Genomic DNA, 23849 nt, shown 5'->3' with positions numbered 1-23849 from the left:
TCAAAACTACAATGAGATACCATCTCACACCAGTCAGAATGGTTGTTATTAAAAAGTCAAAAAATAACAGATGAGAGCAAGGTTGTAGAGAAACAGAAACACTTATACACTGTTGGTGGGAGTATAAATTAGTTCAACCATTATGGAAGACAGTGTAGTGATTCCTCAAAGAGTTAAAAACAGAAATCCCATTCAACTCAGCAATCCCATTACTGGGTATACACCCAAAGCAATAAAAACCACATAAAGTGCATTATAAAGACCCATACACACATACGTTCATAGCAGCACTATTCACAAGAGCAAAGACACGGAATCCACCTAAATACCCAGCAGTGATAGACTGGATAAAGAAAATGTGGTACCTATATACCATGGAATATTAAGCAGCCATAAAAAAGGAGATCATTTCCTTTGTGGGAACATGATGGAGCTGGAGGCCATTACCCTTAGCAAACTAACAGAAACAAAAAACCAAATACTGCATGTTCTCACTTATAAGTGAAAGCTAAATGATGAGAACACATGGGCACACAAGCAGAACAACACACACAGGGACCTTTCAGAGGGTGAAAGGTTGGAGAAGGGAGAAAATCAGGAAAAATAATGGATAATGGATATTAGGTTTAATACCAAGGTGATGAAACAATCTGTACCAAAAAACTCCATGACACAAGTTTACCTATGTAACAAACCTGCACATGTACCCCTGAACTTAAAAGTTAAATTCATTAAGGAATTTATTTTTTTGATGCTACTGTAAGTAGAATTATTTTCTTTATTTATTTTTCAGAGAAGTCACTGTAAGTATATGGATATGATATTGGTTTTTCTATGTTGACTCTGTATCCTACAACTTTCCTGATTTATTAGTTCTTACAGTTTTTTGGTGGCATCTTTGGCGTTTTCTATATATAAGATCATATCATCTGCAAAAAGATACAATTTAGCTTATTCCTTTGCTAACTAGATGTCTTTTATTTCTTTATCTTGCCTAACTGGTCTGGCTAAACTTCCAGTATCATGTTTAATGGAAGTGGCAAGAGTGGGAATTCTTGTTATGTTCCTGATCTTAGAAGAAAATTTCCATTTTTCATCAATAATGATGTTAGCTGTGGGCTTGTTGTACTTGGCTTTCATTGTGTTAAAGTATGTTCCTTTTATACTTAATTTACTAATTATTTTATATCACAATAGAATGTTAAATTTTATCAAATGGTTTTCTACAACGATTGAGATGATCATGGGGTTTTTGGCCTTCATCCTTTTCTTGCGGAGCCCCTGTCTGGATTTGGCATTAGGGTACTGCTGGCCTCACAACATGAATTTGGAACTATTCCTTCGTTTTCGATATTTTGGAAGGATTTGAGAAGGACTGGTTTTAGTTCTTTAAGTGTTTGGTAGAACTTGGCAGTAATCAGGTTTGGGGCTTTTCTTTATAGAAGAGTTTCCTGATTCCAACTCCTTATTCATTTCTGGTCTGTTCAGATTTCCTATTTCTTCAGGATTTAGTGTTGGTAGATGATTTGTGTCTTAAGAATTTATGCACTGATTCTCGATTATCCAAAGTGTTGTTATAATTGTTTAGTCTTTTATTAATATGATCCTCTGTATTTCTGTGGTATCAGTTGTAATGTCTTTCATTTCTGATTTTTAGTCTTCTTTTTTCCTTAATCTAACTAAAAGTTTGTCAATTTTATCTTTCCAGAAAAGGTATCTATTGGACCTTTGTACTGTTTTTCTATTCTCTATTTCATTTATTTCTGCTCTGATCTCTATTATTTCCATCCTTCTACTTTCTTTGGGCTTAGTTTGTTCTTCTTTTTCTAATTCCTTGTGGCGTAATATTAGGTTGAAATCCTTCTTTTTTGGTGTATGCATTTATTGCTAAAAACTTCCTTCTTCAAATGCTTTTTGCTGCATTTTGTAACTTTTCTTATGTTGTGTTTCCCTTTCCATTTGTGTAAAGATGTTTTTAAATTTCCCTTTAAATTTCTTCCTTGACTCATTGATTATTCACAGGATCATATTCTTAATTTCCATGTATTTGTGAATTTTCTAAAATTCCTTGTTATTGGCTTCCAGTTTCATAGCATTGTGGTCAGAAAATACACCTGGTATAATGTCAGTCTTCTAGCATTTAGTAAAATGTGTTTTGTGGCCTAACATATGATCTATCCTGAAGAATGTCCCATGTATGCTTGAGAAGAATGTGTATTCTGCAGGTGTTCAACAGAAGGTTGCACTACTTAATGCCACCACAATGGGTATTAGATTTCAACATGAATTTTATTAGAGAGAACACACTGAAATCATACCAAGTTTCTTCATTCTTTGTCATTACTTTTTCTTTCTCTTTCTCTGGTTAATTTCAAGTGACCTGTCTTCAAGTTCACTGATTCTTTGACTTGAGACCACTGTTGAAGCCCTCTTGGAATTTTTCAGTTCAGTTATTGTGTTCTTTATCTCCAGAATATGTTTAGTTCTCTTTTATGGCTTCTATCTCTTTGTTCAAATTCTCAACTTGTTTGTGCATTATCTTCCTGACTTCATTTAGTTGTCTATCTGTATTCACTTGCAGCTCATTAAGCTTCTCTAAGATTATTATTTTGAATTGCTTTTAGGCAGTTTGTAAATCCATATTTCTTTACTGTTGGTTACTCAGGTTTTATTTTGTTCCCTCAGTGGTGTCATGTTTCCCTGATTATTCATGATTCTTGTGACCATGAGTTGGTATCTATGCATTTGAAGAAGCAGTGACTTATCCCAGTCTTTGTAGATTGGCTTTGGCTTGGAAAACCCTTCACCAGTCAGCCCATCCAGATTTTCTAGGCAGGCCATCTGGCATGGTCCAAGGGTAGGCTTGCTCCTGGAATCCTCCAGCCTTATGTCTGCATCAGTATGTGAGCTGGCCTGGCACCTGAGTTCATGGGGTTGTATCTGGGGCCTAAGTCCACCATATAAGAACTGGAGCTTGGGACTACTGAGTTAGGCCAGGATCTTGGGTTCATGGGGGCCACCCTGGCACCAATGTTCCACTGGCGTGGTCCTGTCAACTGGATCCACAGGGATGTTCCTGGATGCTTGGTCTGTGGGAGTTGGCCCAATGCCAGAGTCTTCTGTGGTAGACCTGTACCCTGGGTTCACTAGGGCAGGCATGAAAACCAGGTCCACAAGTGCTGGACTACATCCTAGACCAGGGGAACAGCTTGGAGCCTGAGTCTGTGGGGGTTGTCTTGGCTCTGGAGTAGGCCTGGAGTCTGGGACTGTAAATGCTGGTTACTGTTGAGGCAGGCTTGGAGGCTGGCTTTGTGGGTGCTGATCTAGAATCTAAGGATGTGGGTACTGACCTGACACTTGAGCTAGTCTTGAGGCTGAGAGATGGCCTGACATTGGAGCAATCCTGGAGGCTCAGTCTGCAGGTACCAGCCAGGAATCTAGGGTTATGGGACTGTGTGGTGCTGGGTTTCACTGCAACAGACCTTAGATTGGGGTCTGAGGCAAAATCTGGTTCACACAACACTCTCCTTCCCACACAGGTATCCCTATCGCTCTCCTCACTGTACTGCCTGGGGTTAGGGGCGTGGTAATACAGGTAATGCAAAACTGTCCTTCCCATCTCTTCAATGCATCTTTTTTCATTTATGTGCTATACTCAGGTGGCATCATCTCTCCTCTGGTTCCCGTATGTCTTTTGAAGGCATTTTTGAGCATTGATAGTTGTTAAATTGATGTTTCTGCCAGGGGACAAGCGCTGTGAAGTCCTATTCAACCGCCTTGCTGATGTTTCTAATTATTTTTTATGGTTTGGGAAAATCATTATTTTTTATGAAAATAAATGTAACTATTTAAGTAAATGTAGTTTTTATTGCTACTTTTAAATGAATTAATATAATTTAAATTTTCCCTGGTGTGATTTCCAGTAAGTAAGTATCAATAAAATAAACCCACAAAAAAGGAAATAAAAGAATCTTCTTTCGGGTCCTCAGAAGAGTTAAGAACATAAGGCTTCCTGAGACCAAAAAGACTGAGAACCACTGGCATATACATGTGCACATTTTTCTAAAAGTGTTAGTATCAAAGAGTCACTGCTAAACAATACAAGCCTTAAAAAGACCTGGTGTAGGCTTCGCTCTTAAAACTAAGCAGTAACTTCATAAACAACTTGCCTTAATCAACTTGAAATACTTAAGCAAAAAGAAAACAAGAGTCAACACAGCAAAAGGGCCTCATTTTCTCTCTAGGTTCTTTCATGAATGTCTGCAAGGTTTGCCAGAAATTAAAGAAAAAAAAGATTTTATGCCAAGAGCACTTAATTGTTTTCTTCCTCAGTCAGTGAGCCTCTCACCTCATGGTGGAAACCCATACTCCTAGATTAAGATTTTTACAAAAACACTGTCATTCCTTGTAGCAAGTAACATGCCGTCAAGAAAACCATGAGCCTAAATACAAAGCAGTTCCTCAAATCTATGTAAGCCTTTCTAAATTTACAGAAGCCCAGTATACCAGGCACCAAGGTATGAGGAACTTTGTCCTAAATAAGGAAACATAAGCAGTAGCTAAAAGGACCATCCTATGGAAGAGGGCTAGCCCCTCAACAAACACTACTGTGAGGTGGAAATGGGAAAACCAGATACTAACTTGGATAAATGTATTGAAGAAATGTGTTGAAAATACTGCCACCTTGCCAACAATACCTTCAATAGCTGTTTTCAAATTTTTTAATCACCATGTCAATAAAAAAAAAATTATTTTCTAAATTGTTTCATTTTATAAATGAACTTGCCTATAGACGAAACTCCTGGATCATATACACAATAGACTGAAACTGTTTTTTTATAGTAGTATGAAAAGTATTCATTCTCACTTAGACCCAGGAAACCAATCATTGCCTCTTACTGTGAATTATTTCTGACAGAATTAAAAACTCCTGGACAAAGGTAGTAGAAATAGCTCTGCAAACAGGGCCTAAGAATACTCCTCAAGAAGAAACACGGGTCAAAACAAAAATATCTGATTTATATGTGTGCCGGCTGGGTATTAAGAAACTGGCCACAACTTCCGCTTCTACAATTACCTATAGGTAAAATCACAGTAATTAGCCATTCACTGCCTGCTTACAACCCTCCCTTCTCAGCCTTTCCAAGGTGTCTCAAATGCATCTCCAAAGCTATTCTCTCTGCTTGCCATTCAAATCACACTGTCCACTCCTCAGGACCATGAACAATTCTGCTTTTCAAACACCTCAAAAGGATAGCTAGATTTTGTCTTGTCATTGATCATTAACTAGACAATCAGTATCACCTCTGATGCTCACCCAATGATTCCCCAACAGTCAGAGAGGTCTGCCTGGAAGAGACTCAATCCCACAGGACATGGTACGAGAAGGGGAGGCCCCATTAATTTGAAGCACAGGAAATACTAAAAACTTTCTGGTTCTAATAAGAAAGTTAGGCTTGCTGAAAGAGTATCTTAAGACATTCAGAGAATCTCCAAAAGTTTTCTACTTACACTAATTTGCAATATTCCAGCAGATTAATAAAACTTCCTAAGGTGAGGAAGGGTCACACTGGGGAGATGTTGTTAGCAACTGTGTAAACATACAGTATTTATTTTAATGTTATTTATTTTTGGTTGCTTTGTACACACATTAATTTGTATTACTTTTCATACAAAAAGGAAAATGACTTTTACATAAAGTAAAAAGTCACACTAGAAAATATATATTTGAAAACATTAGTCCAAGTGTCACCAAATTATTCTAAGATAAGCATGGTTTTAAAAGTGTAGAGCTCTGCTCCAACCTATCAGAATAAATTAAAATAATGCTTCATTCATGCAGTCTATATGGTCTTGGTTGCGTGATGATTCTAAATCTGTTTCTCAATCTGTAAGATGAGTACAAGATCAGTTAAATGTCAGGGTTTTCCAACAAGTTATATGAGATAGCCAAAAGTTGCTATTTGCTGGTATGTGCAACCTAGTACTTCAGTACATGATGATCCTTCCTCTCTAGGCCTCCAACATAATCTCTGCAAAGGTCTGTGGGCGTTCAGTCAGGCTGGTGGAAAAAATTTTAGTTATAATTGCCACAAACGCTCTCGGAAGCCCTGAGAGTTTACATAACTTCGGTAATAAATCTGGCTGAAGGCAGCCAAGTCCCCTTACCATTAGTTCAATAAATTAGAGTAGAAACAAAGGAATGTGAGGCATTTATCTAACTCATTTGTTTACTCATGTGGTCTTAACACTAACCTTTGTTCTACCGTGGATGCTTAATTCCTTTATACTCTGGAAGTCCACAATGTCAATTACCCTCTAGTAGTGTTGACTCAAGCCTTTGTCAATTAATCTTTACTAAATAAATGTGAGTCTCACTGGCTGGTCAGGGCCACGGCCGTGACTAAGTGGCCATACACTCTGTAGAACTGGCAAAGCAGAATATCTGTGTGTCAGTGTACTTTATTCACCAGTCACTGGGTCAGGATCTGCAGGACAGAACCCCGCAGCAGCCATTCAGAAAATTTCTTAAAATGTATGCCGTAAATACTAACCTTTTAAGATGACAACACAGATTAGAACAGAACCAATCTAGACAGATACCAAGTTATCTCCTATACATAAGTATTTCCATCAAAAGGTTTAGCCTTGTAGGAAAAATAAAAGCCTTTATTCTCCCATTCACTCAAAAACATCACTGAATATAATTGATGATAATAAAGAAATTAATGTCCTTTACAAAAGTATCCAAAAGAATCTTTTTTAAAATATGCAAATAAATTATGGCATAGCTATATAATGCATGCCTTAGAAGAAATGCTTTTGAGGATTAATGAAATATATAGTATGAATATATACATTATACAACATATTAGTTGAATATAATATTATAATCAATAAAAAATGGGAGCACAAAACCGTGTATAGGGAATATTGCCAATTCTATTAAAAAAGTTAAATGTCTGGAATAAAGAGGCTTTTTAAGTTTTCATAATTATAAAAATTTGTCATCTTAAAAGTTTTTTAAAAACTGCTGTCAAAATAATATTAGGTGGGAACTATGAACTGGGGGAAACTTGCTTTAAGAACAGATTTTTGCCAGATTTATTCACTCACCCAGGACAGTCTCTTTGAACAAATTTTGTTACATGTAAGTGACGTCCCTAAAGAAAAATATTTGGGCCATTTGTGAAAGGGCTGCTGCCAGGACTTGTGGATGGAACTCAGCAGATGAGAAAAGCTATCGATTCCACTACAGTACAATTTCCCTCTGCCAGTCATCACAGTCATTCTGCTGCTTGGGGTGATGCTCCAGTGAGGTGTTTTGGCTGGTACAGCACCATTCTCTGCTATGAAGAGCACAGCAGCATCTGTTCCATTTCAGGTACCTGAGCAAAATCTCAGTCCTGGGAGGCATTATATATGGTTTCAAACATCCTGCAGGAAATGCGGGGTATAGTGGGGTGGGGTAAGTACAGAAGTGAGAAACTCAAAAAGGCAAAGATTCAAACTTGGGAACTTTATAATTTCTGTACTGAATAATGTATGAAAACAATATTTAAGTGATTTTTTTTGAAATGCTGACCTTCAAATGTTTATAAAGCTGTGTTCAGAAGTACAAAAGAGAAAAAAATTATAGAACTTTAGGTATGATTTTACTCAGAAGTGGTGACATTGAGAAAAAATTAAATTCTACATTATACTTCCCCCAAAATGCTAATGTAATAATGAATAGCAGAGAATTCTACAGTTTAAAGTCTAAAGCACTTAAGAAATTAAATGGATGTATATAGTTTTGTTCTTTATGTATCACCTCTCAATAACACTGATACCAAAGTATTTCAAAAGGATACATTACAACTGACTCTATATACACTTTAAATAAGAAAAACATTCCAAAGGACACACCTTCAAAATTCCTATTACAAAAAAAAAAAAAGCCATGATAATTATGCTACCTCTGAGGCAATGGGTTTCGCCAGGAACTATGGCATAACCAGAGTGGTTTAAGTTTCTTACAGAACATTAGCTCATATTTTATATACATTTTACAACATGCATGAACAAAAACAAGAAATGCTGGGAAGCTGATCTACACTATTAACAAAGGTATCTGGCTATAATCAGACATTTATATGTGTCCATTTCAACTTCTTTTACCAGTATTCTAGCCGCTATGGGAGGTTGTTAGTGTGATAAAGTTGAAAGAGTGGGCTGGGCACGGTGGCTTATGCCTGTAATCCTGACACTTTGGGAGGGCGAGGCAGGTGGATCACTTGAGGTCAGACCAGCCTGACAAACATGGTGAAACCCAGTCTCTATTAAAAATACAAACATTAGCCAGGCAAGGTGGCAGGCACCTGTAGTCCCAGTTACTCGGAAGGCTGAGACAGGAGAATCACTTGAACCTGGGAGGTGGAGGCTGCAGTGAGCCGAGATACTGCCACTTCACTCCAGCCTGGGAGACATAGCATCCGTCCATCTAAAAAACAACAGTGTAGAGTGTAAACTTTGGAACTGAACAGACAGTATTTAAAGCCTGTTATCTACCACTTACTAGCTTTGTGATCTAGGGCAAGTGAATTCATGTCTATGAGCTTTGATTGCCTTACCAGTAAAAATGATGCTAGCATCATCTAAAAGAATTATAAGTAATGGTTACTAGTAATGTATACAACAAATAGGAGGAAACCAGCTTAGTCAATTCTCATATCATGGTAGGAATGAGAAGAAGAAAACTCCTAAAGAAAGCTGGCATACCCTTGGGAAACTTAGCTGTCAACCTGGCACCAGAAGGAACATATTCTGAGCATCAAATCAAAGACAGGTGAAAAAGGAGAAAGGGCCACATGATCTGAAGAGAAATAACAGTATTATACATTTTAAAGTTGCTAACAGAGTAAAATTCTCATGCTTTCACCACAAAATGTTATGTATTTAAGGTGACATGTAAGTCAACTAACTTATTCCACATTGTACTAATAAAACGCAACACCATTTTGTACCCCACAAATTTATACAATTATAAATTGTCAATTTACAATTAAAAAACAAAGACAGGCGAAAGACTAAGCATATGAAATTCACAATATGCTAGAATTTCATAATACGACAGATTCTGGAAATAAGAAATTAAAAGCAACAGTCCTTTCCCTTTATGGAGTTCAAAACTACCCATGTGAGGCAGGTGTGGTGGCTCACGCCTGTAATCCCAGCACTTTGGGAGGCCGAGGCAGGAGGATCACTTGAGGCCAGGAGTTCAAGACCAGCCTGGCCAACATGGAGAAACCCTGTCTCTACTAAAAATACAAAAACTAGCCGAGTGTGGTGGTACTTGCCTGTATCTACATACTCAGGAGGTTAAGGCAGGAGAATCACTTGAACCCGGAAGGCAGAGGCTGCAGTGAGCCAAGACTATGCCACTGCACTCCAGTGTGGGTAACAGAACGAGACTCTGTCTCAAACAAACAAACAAAAACTACCCATGAGAAAAACCTCCAGATTCTTAAGCTATTTCATTAACAGCATATATAATACAAAGTCAAAAAATGGCAAAACAAGATCTCCAAGCAAGAAACTGTTAACACTAGCATGATGCAATCCACATGAAAAAGAAGTTCCCCATACCAAAAAAAAAAAAAAAAAAAAAAAAGTCAGCTTTGGTCACCTATGTATGTGACAGCAGGAATCATAGCTATTTTGACCCAACAACTAATGGAGAGTTATCATGTGGCAGATCACACAAAACACCTGCTAAGAAGAGAACTTCAAGTAGGGCGGCCATCATGCCAACTAAGGAAGATAAGGACATGGACTATTCAGGGGTGCATACAGAAATAAGGAGAGAACAAGGCTATAAATCTTCTTCCTCTCATTTCCCTTTAAAATATATTACATGGTCCTGTCAACTCTACCTCATTAAAGATTCAATCTTCTCCTGGGGGTGCCCAAGAAGATTCTTAATCCAGATCCATGGCTCACTCACTTGAAGGCATTATCTAGTTTACTCCTCAAGAAAAGACTTTATCAACAACTATGGAAATATTTATGTAATACTCAAACACATATACATATCACAGCCAATCCTTTCTCCTTAACTTTCTACTTTTTTAAAGCACAACAAAAATCTCTGCAAAACAAAACAAAGAACATAAACACTAAAACAATGAAGTATCAGTCTAGAATTTATAACTCATCTTATCATTTCTCTGAAGCCTGGAAACCTAACACCTCCGAAAGGGAAAAGGACTAAAACAACTCTATGAAAATTAAAATGCTGATAAAGAGAGCCATCTTCTAACCATTCACTAGCTGGAAGTCTGGAACATGTTTACTTAACTTCTATGACCAACGTGCACAAATGCCAACCTGCAGAATGTTGCCAGCCAGGACTAAGTTTTCATTGGCCAGTGGTAAAACAAAGAATATGAAGACATAAAGTCACCACAAAGTTAAAATTTAAAATATACATAAACTTTCCATGCTGATTCTCCATCTTCAGAGCTAGTTTTACAACCAAAGAAAAGGTGAAAATATCAATGAAAAAAAATGTGGACCAAAATATGTGCTAATTCAGTGGTCTATAAAGCTAAGACATTCTGTCTCCAAGGAAAAGAAACTGTGTTCAGGTTGAAAAAATGTAAAGTAGCAGACTTGAGTTGTATGAAATTGCAGTTTTCATTGAGTAAAAAAAATTTCAAATATTGACAATTTCATATACATTACAACCTAATAGAATCATTATTTTTCTAAAGAATTGAATGTACCATGAAACTGTGCTATAAAATCTGTTCCTGTGTAGTTTTCTACAAGACTTTAAGAGTAACTAGGTTGGGCCGGGCGCGGTGGCTCAAGCCTGTAATCCCAGCACTTTGGGAGGCCGAGACGGGCGGATCACGAGGTCAGGAGATCGAGACCATCCTGGCTAACACGGTGAAACCCCGTCTCTACTAAAAAATACAAAAAACTAGCCGGGCGAGGTGGCAGGCGCCTGTAGTCCCAGCTACTCGGGAGGCTGAGGCAGGAGAATGGCGTAAACCCGGGAGGCGGAGCTTGCAGTGAGCTGAGATCCGGCCACTGCACTCCAGCCTGGGTGACAGAGCCAGACTCTGTCTCAAAAAAAAAAAAAAAAAAGAGTAAGTAGGTTATGGTTGAATTTATTTGTAAGTTAATTTAAAAAAAAAAAACAAAGCATACATGAACTCAAAAGAATCAAAGTCTTTATTATTATCTTACAATCTCCATGCTTTTAGCACATTCAGAAACCTGATCATAAGATTTCATGATAATCATTGTTTAGAAGTTTCAAAATTGAACGTAAAAAGTACAGAAAGCAACAGCATCACAAAAATTATAAAGCCAGCATTTTTGTCTCTAATTTAATCAAAACCTGACCAAGCCACTAGCATAATAGAAGTGAGGTGGTTTTTTTATTCACCGTACTACAGTAAAAATCAACGCCACTGGGACTTCCAGTGGAATTTACTGACAGAAATCAAGCTAAACTGAAGCACTAAATTATTATTACAAACCTAAGCACTAGATAAAATATCCATTTTATCTGAGTGCCAACAACATGTAACGTTTTATGTCCACATAATGCAGGAAAACACTGGCTGTGACCTAGCAACAAACATTCCAAGCCAATCTACTTAGTAATCTGCTGACTTTGCTGTTTTGTTGCTTAAACAGACAGAACTATAAATGGGCTTATTATAAAAGTATAGTAATACCTCAAGCTAAAAAGAATTGATGGAACAAAGAGATCATTACGTAAAAATTAATAATATTTGGAGCATGACATGCAGCAGCCATCAAATAGCACTTATTTTTCAAAACTGGCAGGGAAAAGAATTTTTACGGAGGGGAAAGACTTTCGATGAGGGATGTACCTATTCTTCACTAAGCCAGGTCGCAGCCTGCCTACCATAAAGCAGACAGTCAAGTACCCAGTAGCATCTGGAAAACAAAAGATTGCTTTTAATATTTAAAATAATATTTGTATTTAATACTTAAAATATTATAATTTCTGAATCAAAAAGACATCATTATTATATTTGGTCAACATATTCACTTAATAAATCCTCAAAATAAGAGCAGCAAATCTACATCAATACAGTGAAAACAGAGAGAGTAACAGCTTGCCAGGAGCAGGAGGGCATAATTTTCCCCAAACACCTATCTACAAAAGGTAAAGGGTAACAGCCAATTCTAAATTCTAACTCTTTGATTTCTAGTTCTCTTTCTAAATTTCACTTCTAAGTAATGTCCTTTTGTTTGAGGGACAATTGCAAAGTGTCTAAGAGCCAGCTTGTGTACTAAAAGTACCAGCAGGACCATGACTACAAGACAGGGGGTGAAGTACTCAGAAAATACCACAGGAAATCCCAGGCAATGCCAGAAAAACAACAGCCTAGAATGAAGTGCAATCAGTGGGCTGTTCTAGTCCTGGGAAAACACACATAGGACCAGTTTAGTATTCAATTGCTTATAAACACTTGATTTTTTGTTGTTTGTTTGTTTGTTTGTTTGTTTTTTGGAACCAGAGTCTTGCTCTGTTGCCCAGGCTGGAGTGCAAGAGCACAATCTCAGCTCGCTGCAACCTCCACCTCCCAGGTTCCAGCGATTCTCTTGCCTCAGCCTCTCGAGTAGCTGGGATTACAGGCGTACGCCACCACACTCAGCTAATTTTTGTATTTATAGTAGAGAGGGTTTTGCGATATTGGCCAGGCTGGTCTCGAACTCCTGACCTCAGGACCCGCCCGCCTCGGCCTCCCAAAGTGCTGAGATTACAGGCGTGAGCCACCATGCCCGGCCTATAAACAATTGTTCTAATAAAAGAACTGTGAACTAGAGAAAACTACTTAGGGAAGTAATCAAATTTTGTCAAACAGGACTTCCTGAGATTTCACTTACTTAAAAGTGAATAAATGTATACATTGTATTCTTCAAAACAACAGAAAACCTGGGTTAGATGGGTTAAATGATGGTTAAACACCAAGAAAGATTTCCAATTCCACCTCTTCCATCTCTATATTTAAATATTCAATCCACTACTGAATGAAATATTATATATATACAGACTTCGCAAGAAATAAATTACTGTAACATTGCCTGAAATACACTCTTAATCTAATCCTCAAGGCATGCAGACACTACAGAGATAGGGATCAGGGCGTAAGCTGTCTTTAATTTCAAAAAAATGCTTAACAGCTCATTACAGTAGTGCACTTGCTGAAGTGATGATTGATAAAGAGTTATTCAGACAATTCAGATTAGAGAAAATCCGACCCAAAACCAGGGCTTTAATCTGAATATTGCCAATATTCAAACTTGTATTAATGGATGAGGTTGCCTCTGCACTTGACTAAACACAGTACAGTTGGTTATCTGCATCTTTCCAACTTTCTGTGTTAATTATTCTAGAAATCGTAAAATTATAGCTGAAGAGTTGTAAGTAAAACTTTAGATTAATGGCAATCAGCTCTTTGGAAAAGCGGCCCTCAACCTGTCACCACATGCTATTTCAGGAGATTCAAAATGCCCAAAATTCATACATGAACTTACAAGTTAGGAACACTTATCATTCATGACCAAGCCTCAAATTTTACACAGGAGGAAAGAGGGCAGAGAGAAGATTTACCCAAAGTCAAAAAACATATAAAGCACAAAGTCAAGACTCCACAATCTATTGACTGTTAGTCAACCAGACTTTTATTCAGGGGGTGTTCAAAGATTTTGCAACTGCTTGTGCCAGATGCCCTAGAGGCATTAATCGCCAGCCTAAGTTTCATTTTAAATTTCTCACTTAGAAGAAGAGGTACAAATTTGACCACATGGGTAGGAATTCTTAGAATAACTTTCTCTTCTATCATATTGCCCTTCACCACCCAAGCCTAAGTTTCAGGCAAGCAAGCTCTCCTGTTTTTGTTTGTTTCTTGATTTTGTTTTCCACTTTTTCTTTTTCTCAAGTGTGTACTTAAGTAAAGGTGTAGGCTTTTAAGACTCCAGCTCAGAATGTCTGAGAGGTCCTTTGGCATCCTAGTTCTGATTGCTCTGCATCCATTATGGTCCTGGCAAATTTCTCCTAAATGGCCACAACTTGGCTCTCCCTTACCAATCAGCGGTCACTTTCTCCACCTCCTTACAACAGCAACAACAAACAGTCATTATGTGTCAAACACTTTTTAACCCTCAAAACAACTCCTCCATGTGGCAGGTGCTGCTATCATCACTACTTTGTAAACGCAGGCACCGAGACATCACACAGTGAATAGAGTGCTGGAGCCGACTGACCCTGATTTGTTGGCATGGAGAGGTATTATCCTTTGTGCTATTTTTGCCTCTCTATGCACGTATAAAAGTTGTTTATTTTATACTATCCATTATTTCTAGTTGTTTTATAGCTAGGGGATTATCAGGTAACCTACTCCATCATATTGATATGCCTAGTCTCTGTAAAAAACACTCGTTTGGACAAATACAAAAGAAATGTTTGTTACAGAAAATATGAAAAATTATCAGCATAAAAAATAAAATGAAAATCACCTAATAACAGTCTTGCAATTTTCTTATAAATTTTCCAGTTAACTTTCACAGACTCCAACAAAACTCCACTGTCAGCACAAGTATGTTAGCTATACTCACCACTAGCACATGGTGGGAATCGCTGAGCAGAGCAGTATCACTGTGTCAGCAAATGCCACGTTCACAAAGTCCGCTGTACACTAGCACGGCTTGTCCTTAGTTTACAATTGCATTAGAAACATCATTAACCTCATCTCTTAACCAAGGGGATTGGATACACAGTAAGCACAAAAGCAATGAGCAGACTAGAAGTAACAGTAGCAAAAGCTGGAAATTTTTTATTGAAAACAATTTTTCACTTTTTAATTGAAAACAATGTAGTAAAATAAGAAATGTTGGGAAACAAATGCACACATGTGCAGGATGAAAGCTTCCAAGAACAAACAATGCACCATGAGGCCAGGAGAACAGGGGCAGGGGTGTGATAAAGCACATGTTCAGATACTGATGTCAATGCAGGATGATTATTAGCCCAATGTCACTTCAAAGGAAGTTCTGGAGTTGGCATCAGCACAATTAAAGTGCTGCTGATGAGAATGCTAGTGAGAAGAAGCATGCCATGGCTTAAAACATTTGTGAGTCTGAATGATATCAAAATGGGCAGCAAGGCAGCAAACACAGATACCAAAGCTGGTAAGGGATGAGAAATTAATTACCTCATGGGTACAATGTGTACTATTCAGGTGACGGTTAGACTAAAAGTCCAGACTTCACCAGTATGCAGTATATCCATGTAATAAATCTGCACTTGTACCCCCTAAATATATTTTAAAATTTTAAACCTGCAGGGCCAGGCACAGTGGCTCATGCTTGTAATCCCAGCACTTTGGGAGGCCAAGGCGGGCAGATCACTAGGTCAGGAGATGCAGACCATCCTGGCTACCACAGTGAAACCCCGTTTCTACTGAAAATACAAAAATTTAGCCGGGTGTAGTGGCGGGCACCTATAGTCCCAGCTACTCGGGAGGCCAAGGCAGGAGAATGGCGTGAACCCAGGAGGCGGAGCTTGCAGTGAGCTGAGATGGCGCCACCGCACTCCAGCCTGTGACAGTGCGAGACTCCGTCTCAAAAAAAAAAATTAAAACCTGCAAAGGTGTAAGTACTTTCTGAAACCATCAAAAGATAATTACTTGCCTCAAAATGTTTCCAATGTAAATAAACCTAGTTGAACTGTATTTTCCCACTTAACCTTATATTGGATGCATTATCCCGAGAGTACTAAACATGATACTTTGAAAACATTATATACACATTTATGTTTCAAAGAATGGTTTTATAAAACAACAGAAATACAAATTGTAAAGAGTAGGAAATTTAAGCTCACTAGGGACTTCTCCTGAACTGACTTAGTCTTGATCTTTCTTCTTTTCTTCCTCATATGACACTCCTTTCTCAGCAATCAAAAGAAAAAAAAAATCCTAGGAAAAAACCCATTCTCTAATTAATGTGCTGAAGACAATAGTGTATGCATCATTCCTTTGTTGTGGGTGGGAAAAAAAATCACTCTCAGGACCACCAAAGCCTGTACAACCACCACAGCCTAAATAAACTAGTCCTTAAGAAGGAGTCACTTACTGACCCAACGTGATGTCACAGCTCCAAAGCCCTCAAACTCCAAGGCACCAGCCACATCTGCAATGGGTCAGCTGCATTTTAACTTTGAGGTAATTATAGAAGCTGGCACAGTGGTAAAGAGATTTTCAATTCTGTCAAGATACAAAACTGAAAGAGCTGACATATTAAATATATAATTTATCACATTTCTACAGGTAATTAAAACAACATGTTTTTCTATACACATATATAGGGAGACTATTTCCTGGACAACGATTTACATTTTTCTTTTAATATGACAGTATGTAACACATTGAGGTATTTAACTTTTTAATGGCTGATTTCAAGGATTAGTGATTGCCTTATCCAGGGTATTCCTGCTCTTGAATCCGTGATTTAAGCTACCATGATTGCAGTGAAATGTTCACTACCAAAAGCATGATGGCGAAGCAAAGGAGAGGAATGAGAGTGGGGAGACAGACACATGGAAGACAAAGAACATATCACAGTGTAAGGTGATCAGTGGTGCAAGAGAACCAAGCACATATGGAGTCTATGGGCAGGTGAGGTGGAAGAGGAGAGGTGAGTGGTGACAAGGGATTGAAACATTCCAAGAAGGAAAAGAGTGCCACAGGTCATGTAACAGCCTGGGCAAATGCATGGAAGCAAAAGCAGCAGGGGGAGGGTAAGGAAGAAGTTGTCTAAATCAGGAGTCCCCAACCCCCGGGCCACAGACCAGTACCAGTCTGTGGCCTGTTAGTAAACAGGCCACACAGCAAGAGGTGAGCAGAGAGGCCTAAGCTCCACCTCCTGTCAGATCAGCAGTGGCATTATATTCTCATAGGAACACAAACCATCTTGTGAACCTTGCATGTAAGGGATCTAGGTTGCACACTCCCTATGATAATCTAATGCCTGATTATCTGAGGTGGAACAGCTTCATCCCAAAACCATCTCCACCCCTATCCCCCCACCCCCATCCATGGAAAAACTGTCTTCTACAAAACCAGTGCCTGGTGCTAAAAAGGTAAGGAACTGACGGTCTAAACAGAAAGGAAGACTCATGTAGGAAAGTTGAGGAAAATGAAGCTAGAGAGAAGGTAGCATTGAATGACAACCGGCTTCAAAGCTACACAGAGAAACTGAGCATTTAACCTGTAATGAAGCAGTTTACAATTCCAGGAAACATGAGAGCTTCTGAGCAGGCATCCTCACCAACCAAAAACAAACAAACAAGACAGACAGACAAAGACAGACAGACAGAACGAAAGAACGAAAGAACGAAAGAACGAAAGAACGAAAGAACGAAAGAAAGAAAGAAAGCCTGCCACAGATTTCTAAGCTGGCTGCCCCTCAGGGTTCATCACTTCTAATATGTTCCATGGCCAGAGAAAGAGCATTGCCCTCTCCCCTAAGTGCATGGGTGCACGAGAGCATGCACAGTTCACCCATGCACTTCATATACATCCTCCTTCCCTATGGACAGTGAACTCAGAAAAGAGCAGGAATATGCCAATAATATCAACAAATGGCAACAGAAGAATACCTACATATCCTGGATGCTTCGAGAATAAAACAACCCAAACAGCTTTGCTTATCAGTCTAGGTTTCCATACATTTGTATAATTTTTAAACAACTGGGCATTAAACAGAATTTTAATTGAAGTTTCAGTCACCTTATCCAGCTGTCTAACCTTAGAAAAAAATGCAACTGAAAAACATTTCAATTAAAAGAAAAAAAGAGGCAGTTCAGTATTTTCATTTAAATTATAAAATACAAACATGCAGTATATATTTAAGATTATTTTTCATCAAAAAAGAATAAGTTAGATGCTAATTTTTATGTAAAGACACATTCTAATCATCATTCTTTTATTATACAGACCCTTCTTCTCCACCACCACCAACTTTCATGTTTTGCTGTTCAACATGGAAAATCTTTTCCCAGAAAATAACAGGCTAAGAGTCACGAAGTCCTTCCTGTAATTACAGGATGTGCCACCAGTCAGAATGATCTATGGCATTTCAGGTTATTTGAGTATCAAAGAGCCACTGCACTGTCCTAAAGAGAAGAACAATGTACAAGTGGCTCATCTCTCAGTGGCACAGCAGCTCCCAGAGGTCCTGGACCAAGTCACTTTCCTCTGTGCCGCCTTTCTGTTAGGGAGAAACTTCCCAGCTTCAATAGAGAAATGCTCATTCACCAATAGAAGACACTGATTGTTGTTTAAAGATGCAAAATTCTCCGATGCTCTAATATAGTTATGTTCCTATATATGAGGAGGGCAAAAGGAGCAGACTAGTGAGCGCAGAAAATCCCCAAAACAAGTTGGATTTGGAATTGTATGCTCCCAGTGAGCAAAAAACTCACTGCACATCACAATCTAGCAATGATAACGTTTATTCACTTTCAACTTTGCAAGCAACTTAGACACAGAGGCAAATGGCTGAGGTAACATTCAAGTTCCCAGTGATGCAAATAATTTACTTCAGGCAACAGAATATTCTCTGTTGTCAGTTTGAAAGCTTGTAAAAACCTTAAGCCATCACAAAACTTCTCTGATTTTTCTAATCAATTCTGAAAAATCCCCAGAGGTCACCAGGGGTCCTTAACATACTAGAAAGGAAAGAAAGACTGTTGCAAAAGCTACAATCATCATTTCTACAAAATATTTAACCTCAAACCCTTGAGACGACTTCATCAAACCAATCCATTTATAAATTTTGCAAGCTATACAAACTGAAATCAGAACTGCTTTCCAAAAAGAAACTCTGGGCCAATTTATGATGGCCCATATCAAAATAAACTTCCTAGGCAAATAAGGACAGAGGAGAAAGCAGCCTTCTCCACTGGTACAGCCTTAGCATAGCCTATTCCCTTCAGAAAAGTTATACTGAAGAGAGTCTACCATGGGAAAGGTTAATTACAATCATGACTATTGTACATTAAGTATTAATTACTTTACACAGAATTGTCATATAATCGTCTTAACACTAAAGGGAAAATGGTTTGTACTGGGTATAATAAAGTAGAAAAAAAAAAAAAAACTCAACATTGTGATATACGGAAATAAATGCAAATATGTCGCATTACTTCTATTACTAGAGTTAGAATTCAACCATGGGTTGGTTTTATAGAAACTACTATGATCCCTAATCCCTACATTCATGATATTTTTACTTTTTTATGATACAGGGTCTCCCCGAGTTGCCCAGGCTGGTCTCAAATTCCCGAGCTCAAGCAATCCTCCCACCTCTGCTTCCTAAGTAGCTGGGACTACGGGCATCAGCCACTATGCCCAGCCATGATCTTGTTTTCTAACTCAACATAGAACGTAAGTGAAAAGTGAGGGAAAGAGGGGAAAAAATCTGTGAAAGATATCTATCTACTCTGATAAATTTATTTAAACAAGAAACTTGAGCTTCTTGTTACTCACTTAACAGCATTCTCCCAGACACGTGACCTTAGTTAATAATTTCCATAAGTAAAACTGGAGAATACTTCAGAGAAGGATTCTTAACAGAAAGCCTGCCTGAATTAATCCTCTAGACACAGAAAAAACAAGGCCTTCATGATGCTAAGAGACATTTACAAGACACTTAGTAGTCAGGGATCTGATTTTTAATTTGAGGCAACAAAAATTTCTTTTTTATGAAAGAAAGGTAAGAAGGGTAACCAGGCACGCAGTGGCTAATGCTTATAATCTCAGCACTTTGCGGGGCTGAGGCAGGAGAACTGCTTGGGCCCAGGAGTTCAAGACTAGTCTGGGCAATAGCAAAACCCATCTCTACAAAAATATTTTTTTTAAAAAATTAACCAAGCGTGATGGTGCATGGCTGTGGTCCCAGCTGCTTGCAGGGCTGAGGTAGGATCACTTAGGCCTGGGAGGCTGAGGCTGCAGTGAGCCGTGATCACCCTCCACTGCACTCCAGCATGAATAACAGAGCGAGACCCTGTCTTTAAAAAAGGACAAAAAGGGGAAAAAGATAAATTTACATCCAGGAATGGTAAATGATTATAAATGAAACTACGTTACATCCAGCTGCATCACAGCAATCTAGTGAAGGAAAAAGGATGTTTCAACCCACACCAGTTACAAAAAGATACGGAAAAGGATATGGCACATAGATTTTTACTGAAGGTGGTTAAATTAATGTAAAGAGTTCAAGTTAAAAGTAAAGACACTGTAAAGAAACCTACAGCATGTTAACTCTAAAACCCAGCATGTTTAGAAATGAGTCTCAGCTTCTTCTGTAGAACCCTAAAACATATGTCAAGGCTGACTGATTTTATCTCATGACATAAACCTGGAAGACTTTTACCAGTAATAAGGCTAGCTTATATGAAGTGACTCTTTAAGTTCCAAATTCCTTTTACCTGTAAATTATTTATTATGTATGATCTCCTAATAGTATGTATTTGTTACTTGTTGAATTTTTTTTTCTATCCAGCAATTTTTTTACAATAGTTTGTTTTATATACCAAAACAAAAATCCTAAAAGGGTCACCATCTCACCTTCATCACTTGGTGCCTGCTGCTTCACAAGAGTCATCGGGGATCTTGCTGGAGGCCTGCTAAGTGGATGGCGCCAACTCTTAGAGGTTTTGTTCTCTCCCTCTGTTATCTAGTTACAGAACAAAAATGGTGGAGAAATACCATTATCAAAAACAAACTACCAAAAAAAAAAAAACCTATAGTTCACAATGATTTATAACTTAATGTTGAAGAAATCTTGTGGCTGTTTACCTCTTGGGGAATTAGTCCTTTAAGAAATTTAACTTTAAGGTCAAAAGAAATAGGAATCAATTCTAGTAATTTTATCCAGAGGTCAATTAACTCTTCTTCTACTTTGTATTAAAATACAAGCTGTAGGGCAGGGTAGGCCTATTAAACCTGCAATAAGCTAAGCAGTTAGCAAGTTTTCTAAAGGTCTTACAACTAATCTACATTTAGGATTATAGGCCAGGCACAGTGGCTCATGCTTGTAATCTCAGCATTTTGGCAGGCCAAGGTAGAAGGATCACTTGAGCCCAGGAGCTTGAGACTAGCCTGGGCAACACAGGGAGACTCTGTGTCAATAATTTAAAAAAAAAAAAAAAAAATTAGCCAGGTCTAATGGCATATGCCTGTGGTCCCAGCCCCTCAGCAGGCTAAGGTGGGAGGATCGCTTGAGTCCAGGAGGTCGAGGCTGCAATAAGCCAAGATCACACCACTGCACAACAGCCTGGGTGACAGGGCAAGACCCTGTCTCCAAAAATAAATAAGTAAATCTAAGATTGCATTCATAAAAATACAGGACTGTGGCTCTTGATCACCTCTAAGATGTTCCCATGTTAACATTTAGCAAGGAATTTTATTTTCTATCCTCCCAGAGAAGACAATCCTGTAAAGTTGAGGCTGTATACTTCTTTCCATTCAGAAATGAATCACCACTTCTAGATCACATACATAAACAGTCAAACAAGAAACCAAAAGTATTCTCTTTTTAAATGATACATTAATGCCATGTTGAAACCACTTAAATTTTTACCAATGATTTTTTTGTCCTGGGATTTACAGACTATATATTCCTTTCCCAGGTAGAAAGTCATGTGTATCCGTACACCTTCCAGCTAGGACCCACCTTTTAAGCTCTCTTGCTTGCACAACGCAAAATTTTTAAAGGCACGGGGAGGGGAAAGAGGATATCAGAGAGAGTTTGAACCCAGCGGGCTTACATCAAGAGGTGACTATGAAAGAAAACAATCTTAGTCTTCTTCCTGGTAAGCTGAAGAAGCAGTGGCCAGATACAGAGAAACTACTCTGGCCTCTGACTCCAACATATGATTCTAAGAAAATGTGTAAGACCATTGTAATCAAAGCTAGGAATAAGAAAAGAATGACAAATGCAATATAGGATGACAGCTATCTATGTTTATAATAGCTAAAAAACAACATGGGAAATTATAACTCAGCCAAGAAGAAATATCACCACACTACTGTGCACCATACTGTTGTCATAGCTGGAGCTATAACAGGATAAATTACATCAGGTTTCTGCTCTCAAGAAGCGTAGATTATAGAGGGGTAAGGGAATACATAATAAATGAATAAATCGTATTTATCAGATACTACTCAGTAAATATGCAACGAAGAAAAATAAAGGTGATGGGGAGGGGCAGTTTTATAGGGTAATCAGAGAAGGCCTTTCTGATACAGTGATACTTGAGGGGAACTTTGAGTGCATACATATGATTATCTGGGGGAGGAGTATTTGGGGGAGCAAGAATAGCACGTAAAGTGAGAACATACGTGGTGTGTTCCAGGCACAGCATGGGGCCCAAGATGGATGGATGGATGGGTAGACAGAGTTTAAAAAATAACATTAATACTTACTGAGTAGATCAACTAACACCAGCAGCTATCAGCATACACAGAGCATTACACTGAAGACTAAAAAACACTGACCAAAACTACACAAAAATTAAGTGGGGCAGTATTACATCTAGGAGTTATCCAACACCACGATGTAAGAAAAGAATGTCATGCAGCTATTCTTACGGGCAAGCCAAGCCTCTCAACCTTCAATAGCAATGTTGGTTTCCCTGCTGTCAGTCTTTGCTCGGGAAATGATGAAGATGAAGGAAAAGAGCACTAGATCTATAATCACCTACCTTGAGAGCAAAGAAATCTGAAACTTTCAGCTCCATTCTACTTTAAAGAATGTCACTAAATGTAACTAAAGCGGCCATTTTACTCACTCACCTGTCCAAAGAATATCTGCTCGGCTACATTTAACTCATTCATGAAATTAAGTTGTAAATTTTTTTCCTTTTTTTATTGAGACAGAGTCTCCCTCTGTTCCCTAGGCTGGAGTGCAGTGGTGCGATCTCGGCTCACTGCAAGCTCCGCCTCTTGGGCTCACTCCATTCTCCTGCCTCAGCCTCCCGAGTAGCTGGGACTACAAGCGCACACCACCAGGCCCGGCTAATTATTCTGTAATTTTAGTAGAGACAGGGTTTCACCGTGTTAGCCAGGATGGTCTTGATCTCCTGACCTCGAGATCTGCCCGCCTCGGCCTCCCAAAGTGCTGGGATTACAGGCGTGAGCCACTGCACCTGCACCCCCATCTTTGTTTTTAAGAGATAGGGTCTCTTACTCTGTCACCCAGGATAGAGCACAGTGGTGCGTTCACAGCTCACTGCAGCCTTGAATTCCTGTGCTCGAGTGATCCTCCCACCTTAGCCTCCCTAGTAGCTAGGACCACGGGCACACACCACTAAATTTTTCTTTAATTTTTTTGTAGACACAGGGTCTGACCATGTTGCCCAGGCTCATCTCGAACCCCTGGGCTCAAGGGATCCTCCCACCTCGGTCTCTCAAAGTGCAGGGATTACAGAAATGAGCCACCACATTTGGCCAAAGTTGTAAATTTTGCTTACTAGTATGTGAATGCCATTTTCAGACTACTCTTAGGCACCTCTTCAAAGAAACCAGACCATATTTTTTTTCATCTTTCATGTTTTTGATAAGTGTTTATAAATTCAATGAGATATACAATTCTACATAAAAAGATAAACGCTACAGGGTCAAATCAGAAAAGTATATTTAATTAACATTTTGCGACTGATGAGAAGCAGGGTATTCAAAGCTGCTATCCTTATACAACCTCCCTTGCTCCTAACTCAGGGACACAAAGACCTGTTTTGAGTTGAAACGAGCAGGAGC

General features: G+C 38.6%; 1 protein-coding gene across 8 annotated transcripts in view; it reads right to left on the bottom strand.

Moving 5' to 3' along the window:
• Positions 1-23849, bottom strand: part of KDM4C (lysine demethylase 4C) — a 425827-nt gene that overhangs the window by 168150 nt on the left and 233828 nt on the right. For all 8 annotated transcript variants that reach the window (XR_004177866.1, XR_004177865.1, XM_009188789.4 and 5 more), the window contains one exon: positions 20658-20766. Coding sequence is in view for 6 of the 8 variants with exons in the window: in XM_009188789.4 (XP_009187053.1) it covers positions 20658-20766 (109 nt within the window). In the remaining 2 variants the exon portion in view is untranslated. The remainder of the gene's footprint in view (positions 1-20657; positions 20767-23849) is intronic.

This window comes from Papio anubis, chromosome 13 (assembly GCF_008728515.1).
Source record: "Papio anubis isolate 15944 chromosome 13, Panubis1.0, whole genome shotgun sequence".
Classification (NCBI taxonomy): domain Eukaryota; kingdom Metazoa; phylum Chordata; class Mammalia; order Primates; family Cercopithecidae; genus Papio; species Papio anubis.
This window is presented reverse-complemented; position numbering and strand designations above follow the sequence as displayed.